The 20953-nt window shown below is 42.5% G+C and overlaps 1 protein-coding gene and 1 pseudogene across 1 annotated transcript in view; one reads left to right on the plus strand and one right to left on the minus strand.

Annotated features, from left to right (window-relative positions):
• DNTT (DNA nucleotidylexotransferase) overlaps window positions 1-20953 on the plus strand; it is a 136537-nt gene that overhangs the window by 41567 nt on the left and 74017 nt on the right. Inside the window, exons 5-8 of the mRNA XM_066621018.1 lie at window positions 3326-3496; window positions 4965-5036; window positions 11131-11254; window positions 13358-13490. Coding sequence (XP_066477115.1) covers window positions 3326-3496; window positions 4965-5036; window positions 11131-11254; window positions 13358-13490 — 500 coding nt within the window. The remainder of the gene's footprint in view (window positions 1-3325; window positions 3497-4964; window positions 5037-11130; window positions 11255-13357; window positions 13491-20953) is intronic.
• LOC136646873 (5S ribosomal RNA) lies at window positions 14574-14693 on the minus strand (annotated as a pseudogene).

Here is a 20953-nt window from a genome sequence, read left to right on the forward strand (position 1 = left end):
TAACCAGTGGTGTAGCTAGCGTATTTGACACCCTGGGCCTATAAATTTTTGTCACCCCATATGACTTATTTATTTATTTAATTATTGATTAATTAATTATTCATTCATTCACATTTTTATACCACCCTTCTTCTAAGCAGCTCAGGATTTGAAATGAATAATAATAATGGCCAGAAAATAAATGCAGTGAATATTTCCCCACAAGCAATGGATGAAATTCTGCATCAAATGGTATATAACATGATAGTATTATTCCTAAAAGCAATGATTTACAGAATTTTGGTCACTAGCATTTCACCCCCCCCCCCCCAAGAATGTCTAATTGAACTGTTTGGAGTTAAGGCGGTGGTTCTCAAACTTTTAACACTGGGACCCACTTTTTAGAATGACAATCTGTCTAGGACCCACTGGAAGTGATGTCATGGTTGGAAGTGACATCATCAAGCACAATAAAATAAATAATTATAAATAATTAAATTAAAGAAAAACAAATAATTAAATAAGGGGAAGCCAGCCCTGTTCCACCAAGTGAATTTTCTCTGTAGCCTGCCTGTAAGAACCCCTCCCCCCAAAAAATATCAGTGAGATTTTCAGCCCTCCCCAGTGCCCAGTTCAGTGTAAATTCTTATATTTCAAGCATAGCACTATCAGGAGCCACCTGGCTTTATAAGTCTAAAAACAAATAAAATGGACCTTACCAGCTCAAGCCTGTGTTTTATTCTTTGGGGGGTGCTGTCTTCTGGAGCATTTGTTGAGCTCCACTTTCATCAGATTGGGACCATGCAGCTAGCCTTGCATTCCCCTTTGCCTGACTTGACCAGGAGCCAAGGCACGTTTGCTTACTCGTGAGTAATCACGACAGTGTGACTTACTTTCGCTTTCCATAGTGCTCAATACATTCGTCTGCTTGGAGGGAGGGACTTCCTTCTTAGGTATTTTTTTTGGGTTGCTTTCATTGGATAGGAACCATTCTGGTGTCATTGGATTCCTCTCAGCCTACCCTTTCCGACGAACTATGGCAAGTTCGCCTGCTCACGAGTAAATGCGTGATATTTCAATCTGGTTTTTTGCATTGCATTCTGCTGGAAATTCCACATCCAATGGTATATAGCATGATGGGTTTATTCTGAACCTCTGCGAAGTTAGCGATGTTGGGGCATTTTTGGTGTCACCCCCCAAGGGTGGTACCCGGGGCAGACTGCCCCCTGCCCCCCACTAGCTATGCCACTGCAGCTAACCATCGGTCTACATCTCCTGCCTCCATGACATCATTTGCTCAGGGAAAAGTAACCATTTCCAGAGCAAATGGGAAGATAATGGAGTCTGTAAAGAGTGACTCAGTAGTAGTGGTAGCAGCTGGTTCCAAGAGCATCTAGCAAGGTGAAACAAGAGTGACTGTGGGTGAGACATTTTTACAGATATAGGGCACAATCCTAACCAACTTTCCAGCACTGACATAGCTGTGCCAATGGGGCATGTGTTGCATCCTGCAGTTGGGTGGCTGTCACGAAGGCCTCTTCAAGGTAAGGCAATGTTTGTTCCTGTACCTTGGAATTGCATTGTCCTTACCTTGGTGCTGGAAAGTTGGTTAGGACTGAGCCCATAGACACACAGCTAAGTTAAAAAAAAAAGTGGTACAGTACTTGGTCCTTGATGTAGTAAAACCTACTTTATTCTAGGTTGACTGAAAGCACAAAGAACCAGAGGGAAGCAAATGAGGCATCCCAAAACATAATGTAGTCCTTGAGTGAAACATCTGCTGCATTTTTCTGTGATGAAAGGTGAGACAGGTGTTGAATGAGCAGGGCAGAACAGATTATGTGAAAAATACAGAAACAAGCTTTCATATAAAATTTCATTCTATTTTCAAGGTGTTCTGGAATCTGGATTTAGTCTGTACATTGCAACTTGCTGAAATCATATTTTACCATTCAAAGTAAATAATGGGGGTGGGATGGAGAATTAGAATATTGGAAACACTGGAAAGATAAACATGGGAAATAGATCATACCATGATAAAGTATTGTACTTGCAATAATTTGAATGCCGAGTTTTGACAAAAACTCATCAATACAGCATTTGCCACTTGAGCATTTCAGTATATTATCTAAATTTGCCCAATGTCATAGTTTGCTCTAGACTAGACATTTAGGGTTTGTTTTCCCAGTCTAAGATTCTTGACATGTTTTATCTAATAACATCTGACAAAGCTAATTGCTATCTAAGTTTTTTTTTTAAACAATGGAAGCAAGAAGACTCAAAATAGAGCTTCAGATAGAAGCGCAGTCTCTTCTATATAGTCATTGTTCTCAATGTCCAGTGAACAGAAACATGAATGCCCATTGGGGAAATAAAGTGGGATATAAATCTGTAAATAAATAAACAGGGAAGTATTTGATATTTGTGACATTTCCTTACATTTTTGTGACTCAAGCTGGGTTCCTCAATTAGTCTAAGAATGTAAATAGACATTATCTCAGCAAAGGACAGCAAATTTACTGGACTGAGACAGCACCTTGCATTGGATCGTAAGATTCTTCCTCTGATGAAAGGTTTCCTTCCTCGGGAGGATGTCACATCCACTGGAAAAAGGGAATGTTTAGACTGGACCTCTTGTGATGGAAAACAGTATTAGTGGTGTTCTATATGAAGCCCTGTTTTGAGCCTTTCAATAATTTCATAATTGTTGAAAAACCCCAATCGAGATAGCATTAAGCTTGTCAGATATTATTTGACAGTGTAACAGGACTAATGTGGAGGTGGGAAGCACAAACTCAACATTTTTTAGCCCAAAGTGTGGCATCTAGCAAATGTAGCTAATGCATGGAAGTGGGAGGAAGGAGTGTGGGCCATTAATGGGAGGAAAGAGTCATCCTGCACCCACTGATTCACCCATGCAAATGCCTCCTTTACCCATCCCCTAACCAGTCAGGCTTACTTTTGGAGTCTGGTCCTGCCACAGCCTATTTGTTTCAAAGAAACGAAGATGTCATGCTGTGACGTGCTTGACAAAGTGGATTTGGGCAGATTTCTTAGAATTGCAGGAGCTATTTCACTTTATCAGGCCCTGGAGATTTGCCCAAATTGGTGATTGTATATCAGCGATCTCTCTACAGGTCAAAAGCCATATAGCAGTTCACTGAAAGGTCCTTTATCAGGCATACCCATGAGCAAAATGTCACACTAGGTTAGCTGTTGTTTTATATTTTCCATGGTATGTAGAAGCCTGAACCCAGTTTGCAAGTTTTAAACTTTCTTAGTAGGCTATGGAATGCATTGCTTTTTACTAATCTCTCTTTCCCTTTCTCTATGCCTTTCTTTCCAGGATGCCTTTGAAGTACTGGCTGAAAACTATGAGTTCAGAGAAAATGAAGGTCCCTGTCTTGCATTTAGAAGGGCAGCTTCTGTGCTGAAGTTTCTTCCATTTACTGTAGTTAGAATGAAGGATATTGAAGGACTGCCTTGGATGGGAGAACAAGTCAAAAGTGTCATTGAGGTAAGTAATTGAGAGCCCAGTGGTATCCTCCCCCCACCTCCTTGGTGCAGCTGTGCCTAAAATGGGTGTGCTGTATCCAGCTGGGGATTGGGGGGAGTGGATTGGGAGGGTTTAAATCCTCTTACACCTCTGTAAGCCTCTTAACCTAAATGGGTCACCTTGGACTAGTGCCGGTGAAATTGTTGGTGCAGGTCTGGAAGGTTGCTGAAAAGGAGATAGGATCTGGTACATGCCATTACTGCCAGATCTTGTAGTCTCCCCATCCCATCAGATCCCTTCCCATCCTGTTTTGCCCTGCCCCTGTCCTCAGTGTTGCCTTACCTGCTCTGGCGGGTGGCTGGCAATCTGCTGGTGGCCTGGGAGTGCTACTGCCTTGCTCCCAAAATGGTCACCCTGCATGCTGTCAGCAATCATTTTGCAACAGCAGATGTGCCTTCCACTGTCACAGAGGGCTCTGCATGCTGGCTCAATTCTCAATAGGATTGCACCATGAAAGTTATGGGATAGTGGTTATAAAAAGCTCCCAAACAAGTTAGAGATGAAGTCTGCAGTCCTATACACTCTTACCTGGAGTAAGTCAAATTGAATTCATTGACACTTCTTAGTAGACATGCTTAGAACTGTGCTGTTGGATTAGCACAATTCTTGCAAAGAGCTAGAATAAAACATGAAAGGAAAAAAAATATTGTTGTTGAATAATGATGTGAAGTAAATGAAGGTCACGCTTGCCAGAGAATAAATTATCTAGGCATAGTATGAATACAGAAAGTAAATTTTCAAAATCTAAAACAAAACTCCACTGAAAATGTCAGACAAATTTTAATCTAAAACTTGTTTTATATATTCGTTTAATTTTAAAACAGAACGACTGACAAAATATTCAGAAAAAATACTCTAAAAATAATAAAAAATGAAACAAATCGTAATATTTATTGAAACAGAGACTGAATGAAACAAATAAAGACTAAAGACGGTATGTTTATAAATATATCCTTGCTGTTTAGCTATCCTAGACTAAGTGCACAATCCTAACCAGGTCTACTCAGAAGTAAGTCGTATTTTGTTCAATGGGGCTTACTCCCAGGAAAGTGTGGATAGGATTGCAGCCTAAGGGCCAAATCCTATCCAATTTTCCAGTGCTGGTGCTGCTGTGCCAATGGGGCATGTGCTGCATCCTGTAGTAGGGGAGCAATCATGGAGACCTCCTCAGGGTAAGGGAATATTTGTTCCCTTTCCTCGGGGCTGCATTGCAGCTGCACCAGCACTAGAAAGTTGGATAGGATTGGGCCCTAAGACTAGTGTGCAATCCTAACCACACTTTCCTGAGAGTAAGCCCCATTGACTATAATGAGACTTACTTCTGAGTAGACACGCATAAGGTTGGGCTCAATTACTAACAAAATATTTCCTCAATTAAAGAAATGTATTGTTTTAAATTTGTGCAAATGCATGTGTCTTGTGTTTACAGGATATCCTAGAAGATGGGGAGAGTCCTAGAGTGACTGCTTTGCTGAACAGTGAGCATTACAGAACATTTAAAGTAAGTCTTTTTAGCTCTTAGTGAAGCTTGTTGCAGTTGTCCAAAACTTAGTCTGATGTGTTGCATTGCCCGCCTCTCATTGTGCACAGCCCTACTCATAGAAATCAAACATGATGATGATGATGAAGATGCTGAAGATTAAGAGTATTTATATACTGCTTTTCAACCAAAAAATTAACAAAGGCGTATACAGGCGTGTCCCTGTATCCCCAGGGGTTCCATTCGGCAACAGATAAAATGAAACAGCAAATACGGACTCGCGGATATGAGGGACCCCCCTCTACATAGCAAAATAAATTATATTTGTTTCAAAAAAGCTCACAATCTAAAAAGATGAAGAAGAAACACCAACAAATAGCCTCTAGGAAAGATGTTATGCAGAACTGAAAAGGGACAATTGCTCTCCCCTCACTAAATATATTATTTTTTTATTTACTTAAGGGATTTATATCCTGACCTTTTCTTCTAAACTATAGGGTACTCAAGGCGACTTACAAGAAAAAACTGTCAGAAATTATCATTGTCAACTTCACAATGATGTGATCTGTCCATGACAAAGAAGTGAGTGGGCAGCCCAATCCTGAGCTGCCTGGGGCACCCAGCTTTGGCGGCACCGAAATGGCTACCACCGAATCCTGTGTGCCTAGGGCCATCGCGGGCAGCACCTCAGGAGAAGGGGACTTTCGTCCCCTTCTCCCAGGTAAAGGAAGCAGCCCCGCAATGGGGCTACTCAGTAAGGTAAATGCATTCATGTAGGACTCACCTCGCACCCTCCCCCTGGCATGCCTCCCGCCAACCCTCTTTCTGCCTCCTGCCTCCCCGTAATGCCTCCTCCCTACCCTCTCTCCGCCCTCCACCTGACTCTCTGCTAGGCCTCCTTCCCATCCCCCTCCACACCCCCACTTAACGTGTCGCGGCTCGGCAGTCTGTGAGACTGCCGAGTAGAAGAGGACGTGTGCCTGCCCGGCTCTAGCCCAGCGCTGGCCAGCACTGGGCTAGCATGGGCGCTGGCTCAGTGGTAAGCCTCGCAGACGTGCCTTACAGCACATTTGCGACAGTACGCCCCGGCAGAAAACCGGAGCGCCAAGCTCAGGGTTGGGCTCCTCCACACTTACATTCACTTGTCCAGCAGTAACCTCTAAGGCTGCAATATGATACAAACTTTCCTGTGAGTAAGCTCAACTGAACACAGTGGGACTTGTGTCTGAATAGACATGTCTAGGATTGAGCTCTGTGTTTCCCCCACAAAAAGCAGAGGGTGAATGACAAAGTCCTCCACTGATGTGCAAGTTCTGGGGAGTCACATGCTGTTTTGCTGCCTGCAACAAATCACGTGGTGGTGCTGGTTCTTGCTGCTACTGCTTTGCCTATTTGGCTGAGAACTCTAGTATTTTGGATGGATTGGATGAGAAAATGGATATCAGCTCTCTCAGCTGAACTGAATGGACAGCTGTTGCAATGGGGAAGTTCCTTGTGTCTATGTTGCTCCTTCCAATTAAGAAATTACAAGATGGAAATACAGATGGGAAATGAGAAATCACCAACACAACCACCAGCTCCTTTCCTCTCTCTTTTCATGACCATCACCAAGATCTCCTGCTTTAGTCTGCTACCTAGAAACAGCCTTGTACACTCTCCTCACTTTCTAAACAATGTGGAAGCAGTAAGACAGTGTGTGGAGCTGTTGCTAAGCAACAGTCCAGTATCTCTTCAAATTCTCATCTTTGTTTCCTGTACCAAGAAGCATGGTCTATTTTTGCTTCAGGCCTGGTTCAGGCAGTAGGAGCAGTGTAGGATGGAAAGTGAAGAGAGAAGGGAGAGAAATTGGGAGTTGGCACCTGAAGAACGTGAGCTCATGATCCACCTGTGATCTGCCCGTATCTATTGGATAGTAAATCAGATGTACTTCCTGTTTTGGTCATATCTGCATAATATGCTGTAGATCAGCATTTCTCAATGTTTATCCCTCACTGTACCACTTTGCATTATCTACCTATTGGAAGTACCACTAGAAGTAACTGTTGATGATGTCATTGCCAGTTACTTCTGAATTGGGAGGCCCAATGTGACATGACAAACACCATTAAGAGGGTGGACAGGAGGGCTTTTTAGAGTGCTTGAAAAGCATGCTGTGGAGCTCTGCCCATCAAGCCAAGTCTCCTGCTATGTTTGTCATTTCATGTCACCCATCTCTCTTCCAGGTGGCAGTCTAGGGGGATCCCACAAGTTTCACCAGACACCACCTCAAATACCATTGGTGGTACCTGTATCACTTGTTGAGAAACACTACTGTAGACTTTCAATATTGGTGTAAATCATTCTTGAAAATTAACATAGTGTATACCCCCTTTTTAAAGTAGTCTTCACCACTTATTTTTGGTTCATTAATTGTAAACATGATACATCAGCCTTATTCTGAATTCTAGTTTTCTGAATTCTGCCAGGTTTAGGTAGATGATTAACAGCCCAATCTGATTCTTGCTCCCCTCACTGATGCAGCAGCTCTGAAATGGCTACCATTGCATCCTGTGGGGGAGCCTTTACAGAGATCTCCTCTGGATATGGGAATAATCATTTCTTTTCCCAGGAGTAAGCCTCTGTGGTGCGGGGGGAGGGTGAGGTTCTACTCATAGGCCTTGCTGAGGGAGAATCAGCATGGCTTCTGTAAGGGTAAGTCTTGCCTCACAAACCTTATAGAATTCTTTGATAAGGTCAACAGACATGTGGATGGGGGAGAACCCGTAGACATAATATATCTGGACTTTCAGAAGGCGTTCGACACAGTCCCTCACCAAAGGCTACTAAAAAAACTCCACAGTCAGGGAATTAGAGGACAGGTCCTCTCATGGATTGAGAACTGGTTGAAGGCCAGGAAACAGAGAGTGGGTGTCAATGGGCAATTTTCACAATGGAGAGAAGTGAAAAGCGGTGTGCCCCAAGGATCTGTCCTGGGACCGGTGCTTTTCAACCTCTTCATAAATGACCTGGAGACAGGGTTGAGCAGTGAGGTGGCTAAGTTTGCAGACGACACCAAACTTTTCTGAGTGGTGAAGACCAGAAGTGATTGTGAGGAGCTCCAAAAGGATCTCTCCAGACTGGGAGAATAGGCAGCAAAATGGCAGATGCACTTCAATGTAAGTAAGTGTAAAGTCATGCACATTGGGGCAAAAAATCAAAACTTTACATATAGACTGATGGGTTCTGAGCTGTCTGTGACAGATCAGGAGAGAGATCTTGGGGCAGTGGTGGACAGGTCAATGAAAGTGTTGACCCAGTGTGTGGCGGCAGTGAAGAAGGCCAATTCTATGCTTGGGATCATTAGAAAAGTTATTGAGAACAAAACGGCTAATATTATAATGCCGTTGTACAAATCGATGGTAAGGCGACACCTGGAGTATTGTGTCCAGTTCTGGTCACCGCATCTCAAAAAAGACATAGAAATGGAAGTGGAAATGGAAAAGGTGCAAAAGAGAGTGGCTAAGATGATTACTGGGCTGGGGCACCTTCCTTATGAGGAAAGGCTACGGCATTTGGGCCTCTTCAGCCTAGAAAAGAGACGCCTGAGGGGGGACATGACTAAGACACACAAAATTATGATGGGATGGACAGAGTGGATAGAGAGATGCTCTTTACACTCTCTCACATAACACCAGAACCAGGGGACATCCACTAAAATTGAGTGTTGGGAGAGTTAGAACAGAGTAAAGAAAATATTTCTTTACTCACGTGTGGTTGGTCTGTGGAACTCTGGAACTCCTTACCACAGGATGTGGTGATGGCATCTGGCCTGGATGCCTTTGAAAGGGGATTGGACAAGTTTCTGGAGGAAAAATTCATTACGGGTTACAAGCCATGATGTGTATGTGCAACCTCCTAATTGTAGAAATGGGCTATGTCAGAATGCTAGATGCAAGGGAGGGCACCAGGATGAGGTCTCTTGTTATCTGGTGTGCTTCCTGGGGCATTTGTTGGGCCACTGTGAGATACAGGAAGCTGGACTAGATGGGCCTATGGCCTGATCCAGTGGAGCTTTTCTTATGTTCTTATGTACTCAGACCTGCACTCAAAAAGCTGACCAACAATGACCTAGCAGAGCGATTTTCAACCTTTTTCATCTCATGGCACACTGGCAAGGCACTAAAATTGTTAAGGCACACCATCAGGTTTTTGCCAATTGACAAGTCACACCCTGCTGCCATTCGGGGGCTCACAACCCCATTGGCCCTACTAATAAATGATCTTCCCCCAAATTCTCGTGGCACAGCTGTGGACCACTCGTGGCACAGTGGTTGAAAATGGCTGACTTAGCAGGAAGTAGGGAAAAAGCAGGAAGACAAAGGGCTCCTGGGGGCTATAAAGGTATCAAGGTTGACCAGAAGGAAGGCTGAGGAGAAACGACTGGGAGCCAGGTAGTGTCCTTCAGCTCCTACTATACCCAGAAAACTAATTCCTCCCTTGCAGGTATGAGGAAAGTGGGTACTTTAACTCCTCCCTTTCATGAACCCTGATGCCTTGGTGCTATTCTCCTTCCCCAAGCAGTTTGACAAGCCTCAAGGCTCATGGCGGCATTCCAGACAGATTTTTCTCCCTAGATCCCACTGGCTGCCACGGTGGGGCATGCAGAACAAAGGAAAACTTTCATACCCATGACAGAAGTGCAAGTTCTACATTCGCTGTGTTTAGGGGAGATCTCTAAGTTCCTCAGGCCACACATTACTGAACATACAAAAAGAAGAAGCACACTTGAATTCATCCTTAATAATTAGAAAATTTAGTGGAATCATTTGGAGCTGATTGCCAAGTAAAATTGTTTAGATGGAAGTGTAAGTGTATGTGAAGTGCCATGCAGAAAGACAACCTTCAGTGAAGTTAATTGTACTGAAAGCATTTTAAAGAAACAAATCTTTAGAGGCCGAAAAGTTTAACTTTGTTTCAGTTACTGTCATTGATAATACATACTTGGGAGGGGAAAAAAAAAGGAAAAAGAAAAATACTTTTTGCAAGGCCTAATAAAGCTTCTGTGGAATTCTCTGATCCCATTAAAAGACTGTGATGCAAACAAAGTACTGCAAAAATTATTAGATATGAATCTAAATAATTTTTTTGGGAAAAAATGAGATTACAAAATATAATCACGCTTCTTCACAACAGCAAGCTTTCTACAAAACCTAGGTAATTTCACTTGAAAATGCAGAGTAATATGTATTTTAAATTGTCCAGGATTTTCACCCTTTTCTTTTCTTTATCATAATTGCTTCCAAAAAAAAATTAATCTCATTAGGAAGTCAAGATAAAATTAGCATAGCCTGGATTCAAAGACTGGGGATTCACTAGAAAGGGACAATTATTACTGGACTTTACACCCAGTTCTCAAATTCTATGAATGGCAATGAATTTTCAGGGAGGTTCAGCTTTGCTAAGAAAACTTATAAATAATGTGGACGTTGTTCATCTGGGAGGCCAGTTCGTTTCTGAAACTGTTTGCTTTTCTTCATTGTCTCTTTAACTATATTCATATAACAAGCTCCTTCTTAAACCTAACAATATTCCTGATACAGCTGATGAAGATTTTTTTCCCCATAGGAGTCCTAGTGAAATGAGTGGGATTTGGGCAAGGGTAATTTGGATAAGTGCAATTTCAAAAAGGCTTGTGGGGAGGGGAAGGGCAGTGTGGGAAGGAGGGTGGATTGGGTCTAGGAAGGGGGCGGGGTTTGGCAGCAGCAGCACCTGCCAAATCCTAGCCCCCATCCTGAGCCTGATCTGCCTTCACAGACCAATGCAGACTTGCACCAATGATATCGTTGGCACAGGTCCAAGTTAATCCACTGGGCTGGCAGGGGCTTACTCCTAAGAAGGAAACAAATGTTCCCTTGCCTTGAGGGAGCCTCCTGAGGCTAAAACTCCCCCCGTGGGATTCAGTGGACACTATGATGGGGAGTTAAGTAGGATTGAGCTGTAAAATACTGAATTATCTTTATATTGATAAAACTATAGCTGAAAGTGAACCCATTGGTCATTATTAGCAATGCAGAAGGGACAGTAGGGTTAATATTCCTTCCTTTGTATTAATGAGCCAAATTTCTACTCTCTGTAGCTCTTTACTTCTGTTTTTGGTGTGGGACTGAAGACATCTGAAAGATGGTATAGGCTGGGTTTCAGGACACTGGAAGAAGTGAAATGTAACAAGAACTTGAAACTGACAAGAATGCAAAGATCAGGTAAACATTGCAGTCAAATCTAATCCAGGCTGTTTAAAATCTTGAAAATAACATTAATTAGAAACACAGGTTCACTGATGAGCATTTGGATATGATTTGTTCAATTTATGCTTTACATATTTATTGACTAATCATAGAATGTGCTATGAAGTTGAATATTTTGGAATTTTTAAAAAAAGCATATTATTATATTATAATGAAATTTAATAAATGTTTTCCATAAAATATTGCAAACTCAGTGATCCTAGGTAAATAAGGTGTATTTTTTTTTTTATGGAAACAAACATTTTCCAATTGTTATAACTCTGAAAATTAAATATGATCTTCAAATGAAATGTATTTGGAATGTGAAAGATTCTCTTCTTGGAATAAGTGCTGCCAGTGTTGTCACAAGCCATAAAACAACTACATGAGCATGTTTTGCATAAAATGGTTGGTTTTTAATTTATGACTGGATCAAATTCCATTTCTTTCGCACTTCAGTGTTCAGAGAGAATTTTCGCATTTTCTTGTGTTTTCAAGATCAGCTTTCTTTCTTTCAGAAACCTTATTGAGAAGTTCATTTCATTTCTGCACCAAAACCACACAACCCCCTCCAAGTTTAACCTTGAGTTGGGGAAATATGGATCTAGATGTATTTATGCTAAAGGTATAGCCTCTGGGATTTTACAATATGTCTGGTTTGGTTTTCAGGAAGAATTTTAAATGAAACGGCATACTCTATCTGTTAGGCCATCTCAGGAGGTTACTCTCTCCCTTAGATAAGATGCAGCACTATACTTTCTTGATAGAACTTTCTCTTTCTTAGCATCCTGATTATGCAGTAGCCATTTTTCAGCAAGTGAATTTTTTCTGTAATAAAACTATTAAGTGAATGTCTCTATAATTTAAAATAATTTAAAATTGTTGTCTAATAATATAGGAAATATCTTTACACTCATCTGCAGATGCAGCAGGAAATAGGAACCTTCCCATAGAATTCTCCTCTGAGTTTCAGAAAGGAGTAAAAGGGAATCACATCCCATCATCCTAACCCCTCCCCCTATCCTTCCCTCAGTCCCTTTGTTGGATGCCCAGAAATTGCTGCACTTTCTCCTTCACGTTCAGCATTTTTTCATGTTTATCAACCTCTTTGTGTTTGTCTCTCTTTCTCCTTTCTGAGTCATTTCTCCTCTAACAGCCCATTTCTATCCATTCCCTCCCCTGCCCAGAGAGGTAAGAAATGAAAAGCTTTATTTAATTTCCTGACCGCCTCATGGTCCCCAACAGGACTCCTCAGATTTATGCATGATGTTTGTTTCGTGTAGCTCTGAGGAGCTTGGAAAGGGCATGCCTGGGCCAGGCTGGGAGTTTGGGATATGACAGATGATTCTGCTGCTGTGACTTGCCCCTATCCTGCCCCAATCTGCCCTATTCTGATCCCCATGCCTCCGCTAGCAGAAGCCTGCCAGCAGCCAGCCCACACCACGCTTCAGGTCATGCGTGGCCTTCCAGTTGCTGTTCTGGCAACAGCACTGTGAAGACCGGCAGAGAGAGTGCCTCATCATGAGAATAGGGTTGGGCCATCAATATCTATACCCTTGTCTGGTGGTCTACTATTACTGGAACAAGGTCTTGTGAGATATGGGTCTCTTGGCCACAGTGGTCTGGCCTCCTCCTTCCCCTTTCCATTCCTGCTTCTCTCCTCTTTCTCTCACCCTGAGATTGCCCAGTACAATCACATACATTTAGATCCACATTATTTCTAATCAAAGAACCCTGAAAAAGACTTCATTTTTTCACAAAATCCTATTTATTCAAAATGTCAGAAAACCCCAAGTAGTAGCACGTTGGTCAGTTTCAGTTACAGCAGCATGAGTGGAACTTTATAAAAAGTTATTTATTAGCCTTAACAGTATAGTATTTTCTCACCACCCTTCCAATTCTGTGAGGAAAGTTATTTTTAATCCCTTGTTGATGGCCAGCAATGAGTTGACGTAGGCCGCCCAATTACTTCATGCTTCAGTTTGAACTCAAACTTAGGTCTTCTAGATTGAGGACTGCTATGTTGTCCTCTAGGCATTGCTCATGACACCAAATTTATCAAATTAAATTGCTTTTCAGGTTTACTACATTATGAAGATCTTGCTAGCTTCGTATCTAAGGAAGAAGCAGATTCAGCTAGCCAAATAGTGAAAGATACTGTGCGGAAATTTGTTCCCAGTGCTTTAGTAACTTTGACTGGTGGCTTCAGAAGGTAAGTATAATAAATTTTAGACCTTGTTGCAAGATTTGATGTGTGGGAAATCAGTGATAGAAAAGAATGCTATGATTACCCCCCACCCCCGATTAATTTTAATAATATTTTTAAAGTCTTGGAATGCTACTGTTTTGCTCACATCACCGAAGTAAGTACTGTAATAGATAAGAACATGAAGCCTTACATAATATGCATATATATATATATATATATATATATATATATGAAAATAGAGTTTTCACACACAAAATGGTACATCAATAGATTTTTCCATATCTCCTCAGTCTGAACTTGATCCTTATCCTATAGAACAGGGTTTTTTTTTTGTTTTGTTTTTGCTACAGCCCCTAAGAAGCTCTTCTCAGGTTTTAGGTACCCTCTCTCAAACAAGGATACAACACAAACAGATAAACATAACCTCTCTTTCCCCAGTTTTCAGTCTGTGGCCCCCTTTCATATGTACCAGGGCTGACCAGTGGACCATATGGCTCCCATTGAGAATGGTTGCTATAGAGCAGTGTTTCTCAAACAATAGGTTGGGACCCACTAGCTCAGCCTCCATTGAAAATACAGAGCTGAAAATACCAGCTACATAGTTGCTGGGCAGGGCAGACTCCTGGTGGGAGAAAGGCATGTTACTTTGCCCTGAATAGATAAGAAGATGGAATTCTGGAAAGACTGTGTGGTTGGAGAATGATCCAAGTCTGCATTTTGCTTTGACTTCTGAGCTGGAATATTTTAATTCTGAGTTATACAAAATAACAGCACAAGCTTGCTATGTAGTGGAACCTTTGGCTGATTGCAGCTTGGGTTTAAAGCCTAAATTGATGATATAACTTCTGACCAAGATATCACTTCCTGGTTAATGACATCACTCCTGGTGGGTTCCAAAAGATTGTCATTCTAAAAAGTGAGTTCTGGTGCGAAAAGATTTGAGAACCACTGTTATAGTACAATAAGATGTTTGTCTGTTTTGAAGAAAATATATTTGCTTGTGATGATCTAGGGCCAAATCCTATCCAACTTTCCAGCACTGGTGGTGGTGATTGGCAACCTTCAGTCTCGAAAGACTATGGTATAAGCCTACAGCACCTGGTATTCCCAGGCAGTCTCCCATCCAAGTACTAACCAGGCCTGACCCTGCTTAGCTTCCGAGATCAGATGAGATTGGGTATGTGCAGGGTAACAGTTGCTGCAGCTATGCCAATGGGGCATACACTGCATTCTACAGTTGGGGATCAGTCATGAAAGCTTCCTTCAGGTAAGGGAATGATTGTTCCATTTCCTCAGGGCTGCATTGCAGCTGCACCAGCACTGGAAAGTTGGATAGGATTGGGCCCATAGACATTTACCCTTGCACCTCCCCATAAAAGAAGACATGAGACAAATGCTTGGAACTAAAATTTGGGCCACTTTATTAAAAGATTTAATACAGAAAAAAACTGCAGCAGGGTCTGACTCAAACTCCCAGGTCATACGGGTGCTAAAATGGGAGAAATGGCACCCACCGTCTGCCTCCCCCTTGACTATTCTCAAGGCACACAGCACACTCACTCTTCTACAGTGTTGCTGCTCTGCTTCATTCCCACTTCCTGGCAGCTGCTTTAAAGGAAAATTGAAAACACCGGAGAAATGTTTTGGCTTTCTGTATCTAAAATGATTAGGTGCAGTATCTAATGTTGCATCATTTCAACACTCATGCATCTCCAAAAAAAAGACAAGTGATGGAAGCATCTCTGAAGGCTTGAATGGATTCTTTCTGAGACAGAAATGTCTATTCTTGTATTTGTATTAGACATGTGCGTGACTCCCAGAATTGCTTCTCTATTTTTCAAGTTCGTCTGTATTGGTTTCTTGACAACAATGGAATACAGGAATTACTTATTGATCTGATAAGCTCAAAGATATCACACTTCAGGACAATTGACCTGAGGTCAAGGTGGTTCATTTGCGCTATTAAAGTAACTTGAGTATATGAATCATTGTTTGCTTGTTGTATTAGAAAGTGGGGACCTTATGAGTTTTTGGCTAGTCTGGTCTCTTATCTATACAATGAAATAGTGATTACAATTTGTTTCTTGGTTATGTACCTTCTGAAGTGCATTAATATAAAGTGGAACATACATTAGTCATTCCAAGGTTCCCACAGTCATCAACAAAACGTGACAGCACAAGCTAAGATAGTTTTCAGCAATCTGTTCAGCTCATATGTTGCTCTTGTTTGTCTCATTAAACATGTCTTGAGACTTAGTTTGATGTGCAAGGAACTGAAATGCAACTGTTCGCCACATATGCATATTAATGATTGTAATGTTAGTGACCCATGATCTGTGTTCATGGTGAAACAGATGATAGCTGCAGCAGAGGTTTAATGTTTGCCACCACCCATACTATATCATTCCAAAGGGGCTATGCCAATATGTAAGGAAGGGGAATGTTGTTAAGACAGTGAAGTCAGGAAAAATTCACCATTCCCTGTTTCTGTTAACCCCCTCATGTAGTTCTTTCAATAACCCTGTGAGCGGATCCTAAAATACAACACCTTTTAATCACAGGTAAGGAAATTCCTTTTCAATGGTAATGGGGGAGTGGCTCCTGCACAAATATTTCACTTTTCTTTTACTAATCACCCGCTAGCACCAGACACTAAAAATCTTTCCCCTGGTAAGTCGTAGGTGTGGGAGGGATCATAATATTAAACTGAACCAACAGACCAATGCTTAGTTTATTAACAGATTGCTTTATTTGCATATTTATATGTTTATGCTTATAAAAGCATTCAGGTTAGGTATCCAAAATGCCTGCGATCAGAAGTGTTTTGGATGTTTTCCGTTTTTTGGAATACTTGCATATACGTAATGAGAGATCTTGGGGATGAGGCCCAAGTCTAAACACAAAATTCATTATGTTTCATATACCATTTATACACATAAGGTAATTTTATACAATATTTTTAATAATTTTGTGCATGAAACAAGGTTTATTTAGACAAAAATGTTTTAGAAGAGTCATGTTGGCACACAAAAGAATTCTGTATTTTGGAATATTCTGTATTTCGGGGTGCTCAACCTGTTTATGCTTATTAAAGGATATTGATATGCTTTTATTTGGATAAAACTATAAAAACAGGCTCAAGAATGACTAGACCCCATGGCTATTTCAATTCCCTAACTAATTTGGACTGTGGGACACACCAACAATGGGTCACATCCACACACTGTAGGGCTTTCCTGGAAAATGGGTGGATCCACATTTCCTCCCCTCCACCCAAGCAACAATGGAGCCATGGCATGATGGGAAGCATGATCACTATGAACTGCCTCCCCCCACTTCCCTGCTTCCTTCCTCTCTCTGGGTTTCTGCAGCCCATCATAAGGCAAGAACCCCCTTGGCCTCCTTCTCCTTCCTCTCTCAGCCAAAGAAAATACCAAACCTCTCAACCTCCCATCTATTGATCATCCATTCCTTCCTTTCTATCAGAGAGCCTGCTCCCCCCTCCCCCTCCTGCTCACATTAACCCTTCCCTGCCTCGTGACTGGAAACTCCCTGCTGATCACCCAGTCGGAATGATGGCCCCATAAGAACATAAGAACAGCCCCACTGGATCAGGCCATAGGCCCATCTAGTCCAGCTTCATGTATCTCACAGCGGCCCACCAAATGCCCCAGGAAGCACACCAGATAAACCATGAGGTTTTTCATGCTGTGAAAGCAATAAGTAAGCACAGACAAAGGAAGACTCAAGTTGACATGAGTGGGGACGAGTGCCAAGTCAGACCTCGGAGTGTTTTTTCCGAGTCTTCCATGCATGTGACTCATGAGTCAGTGAAAAAACAAGCATTTTCATGACTCGAGTCAAAGTCACTGACTCGAGTTCCCAACCCTGCTTCACACCACAGACCTTCGGATACTCACACTCCTGCTGAATCATCTCCTGAAGACAGGGCTTCTGAGAGGAATTTTATCAGGGGGTACAAAGTTTCTTTTGGGCCTCTTCCCAAAGGGGGAGGAGGGCAATGGGAGCAGGCAGAATGGGAGACAAAATGAGGTGTGGGGAGGATGTTGACAGCCATAATAGTCTTTGAAGCCCAGGTCTACCAGGCTTCTTGATGTGGAGCCCAGGTTTACCCAGCCATTCGGGATTGGCAGCTAGATAAAGTAAAATGGAAAACCAAATACACTCCTTAGTCTCTCTAAAATCTTTGAAATATAGCAAATCATTGCAGAAAATTAGCATCATTGTAGTTAGAGTCACACTCGAATGGACTGTGTGCACCGAAACAAACTTCTGCAGCAGCTGCAACCCTGCCATTGTGTCCCTGAACTCCTATACAATCCTTCGTGGTTATTGGATCCACAAGGCAAAGAGCTACTGTAGCATGCCAGTTTTCTCCCAGATGTGATACGATGTTAAGGAGGGCCATTGATGCATTCCTGAGCTCGGTGTGCATGGCTTGCAGCAGCAGTTGCCACTGCACGCCCGCTGTTTAGCCCCCAACATCATGCGCAGGCTGCGAGTTCAGGCGAGAGAGGAAAATGTAAGATCCCAGGAACTTTCTGGGCCCCCTCCTTTGACTCCTGGGCCCCCTTTCTGACCCTGGGCCCGGGTACAAATTACCCCCTTTATCCCCCTCTCCTAGGCCCTGCCTGAAGATACCACTAAGTAGTCCGCTTCTGGTTCTTCATTCGGAAGTGGTTTCTGGGAAGACTTCTCATTCATGCCTTCTCAACTCTACCACCCACAAACCTCCAAAGTTCTACCACCTATGACTAGCTAGTGTCCACTGCTGTGACAGTCAAAGCTCTGTCTTGTCTCTTTCTCAGCACAAGTGTCAGCAGCATTGTCCACACAATGTATCCATTTTCTCACAGACTCCAGCAGCCTTAAACTTTAATCTGAGGCTCTGTTTCCCTGCCAATGTTGCCTGTGGATAGTCTTTCTTTCCAAGCCAAATGAATTGACTTCGTGTCGAAGAAGTCAGTGATGTTAGGGTTGGCTTCTTTTCTCAATACAAAGTTCTCAGATTGCCAGCTTCTGATTTCTCCCATGAAAACAGGATGCACAAACTTCAAGTGATGAGTCAACAGTTAATGTTTTAAATGGAGGACCCATCCTTAGAAAAGGAGAAACAGGGATTTGGCAGGCATTTAACACAGGTTTTTAAATTCTTTCAGTGAGTCATCATTCAGGTCAAACTGCTGTGTTTGGAATCAATTAAAGTTGTTCACCAGAGGTGATTTCTAACAGAACCTGTGAGTTCTACTTTCTTCTGTTTCTACATTCAAATTGAACTGATTGTCACAGACTTGAGATCACATGCAGGTTATGTGTATTCAAGGTCATGTCAGCACAAAGTTAGCTCTTACTAACAAAAGTAACAAAAGAAATATGGCAATGTAAAATTTAAACCATGTGCAGGTACAGACTTGCATCCAAGTCTTCTTTCTTAAATGGCTCATCATGAATGATGGTTTTAGGGAGGAACTTATAGTAAATTGTTTCAGAGTTAATGTGTGTTTAGAAATCAAGTAAAGGTCTTCTGGAACTGTATCACTTCAGAAACTGCAGGTGGGGTATTTCAAATTTCTGTACTCTGACATATAACAGAAATCCCTGCATATGGAAAGCAAAGCTAGTACAGGCGTGCCTCAGTATTCACAGGGGTTCCATTCTGGAACCTTCCCCCTCGCAGTTAGCTGAAGCCACGGATACCAGCAATGCCTCCATCTTCTGGAGGCAAAGGAAGCTGTGCTCCCCTCACTTCCAGAGGGTCTTCTGAGCCCCGTGCATTCCGCGCATGTCCACCTGCAGCCTCTGTGGGCCTCAGAATGGCTGTTTAGGCCAAAAATAGTCACTTCCAGTTTTTTTTTTCATAAAACTGGAAGTGACTTTTTTATGCCTTTAAAAGGCATTAGGGAGTCATGGGAAGCCCTCTGCACTCACCTCTGGAGGGTGCGGGGTGTGTGTGCAATGGGGCCTCCCACATTCAAGGATAACTGAATCAGTGGATATGGGATCTGCAGGTACAGGGCCCCCCTGTACCATTAGGGTTACCAGATACAAAGGGGAGGACAGGGGACAGAGTGCCTATACCTTTAAACTTTTTATTGGATAGGGAATTTTGGCAGGTGCAACTCAACATGGAAAGGTTTAAAAAGCTACACCTGGAAAAATTCCCTCTTCTATCCAATGGTTAAAGGTATAGGCCAGGGGCGTCCAAAGTTTTTGGCAGGAGGGCCACACTGTCTCTCTGACACTGTTGGGGGGCCAGGAAAAAAAAAAAAGAATTAATTTACATTTAAAATTTGAATAAATTTACATAAGTTTACATAAATGAATATATTAAAGATGAACTTATATGAATGAATGAAGGTCTTGCAATAGCTCATGGCCTATAAAAGGCCTTGCAGAAAGCAAGGCCAGCCTTTCCTTTGCTGCCACTTCTGCATCACAGATGTGAAACAACAAGCAGTGGAGGGAGCCCTCATCCCACAGCTCATGTGAGAGGTCAAACAGTTGCCCTCATGCTGAGAGCAGTTGCATCAGACAGTGTGGGCTCCAACAAATCTCCGGAGGGCCAGAGGCTCATTGGAGACTGGGGGCTCCTTGAGGGCCGCATTGGGAGTCCTTGAGGGCCGCAAGTGGCCCCAGGGCCAGGGTTTGGGCATCCCTGGTATAGGCACTCTGTCCCCCTCTATATCTGGTAACCCAGCATCTCAGAATTAGGGAGTATTATACCGCATGGCATGATTGAATGTGCTGTTTGTTTTTTAAGTTCTTGCACAGAAGACTAGGGTTGCAATACTACCCACACTTTCCTGGAAGTAGGCCCCACAGGAGACTTACTTCTGAGTAGACATATAGGAAGCTAGGTTAGTACCCTTCTCTCAGAATTAGGGAGCATTATAATGTATGGCGTGATTGGATGTGCAGTTCATTTCTTAGGTTCTTGCTTAGAAGACTAGGGCTGCAATCTTGCCCACACTTTCCTGGAAGTAAGCCCCTTTGAACACAGTGGAACTTCTGAGTAGACACACACAGAATTTTACTGTAACATAACAAGCCTAAACATGTCTACACAGAAATAGATTCCATTGAGTGTAATGGGACGTACTCCCAGGTAATTATGTACAGAATTGCAGCTGAACAGCCCAAATCTATGATTGGGAATTAGCTGCTGGAATGAGCATTCTGGCAGCATAGCTGGACCTACAGCATTGCAAAACATGCCATTTAGCACGTGACCAGGCCACTGCTAGAATCTTATCTCATTTTACACCTTCCTGCCCCTTGTCTTTCTTTAGACATTCATGACCAAAGTAGATGGCATATGTCCAAGGAGACCCATAGGTGGCCCCAGGGTTTATGCAAAGGTAATTAAAAATAATTTTTACTTCTCATTTGCCTTGGGTTGTCCCCCCCCCCCATCATCAGGTGCAGCAAGCACCTTTTCTGTCATG

The sequence above is a fragment of the Tiliqua scincoides genome, chromosome 3 (genome assembly GCF_035046505.1).
Source record: "Tiliqua scincoides isolate rTilSci1 chromosome 3, rTilSci1.hap2, whole genome shotgun sequence".
Lineage (NCBI taxonomy): Eukaryota > Metazoa > Chordata > Lepidosauria > Squamata > Scincidae > Tiliqua > Tiliqua scincoides.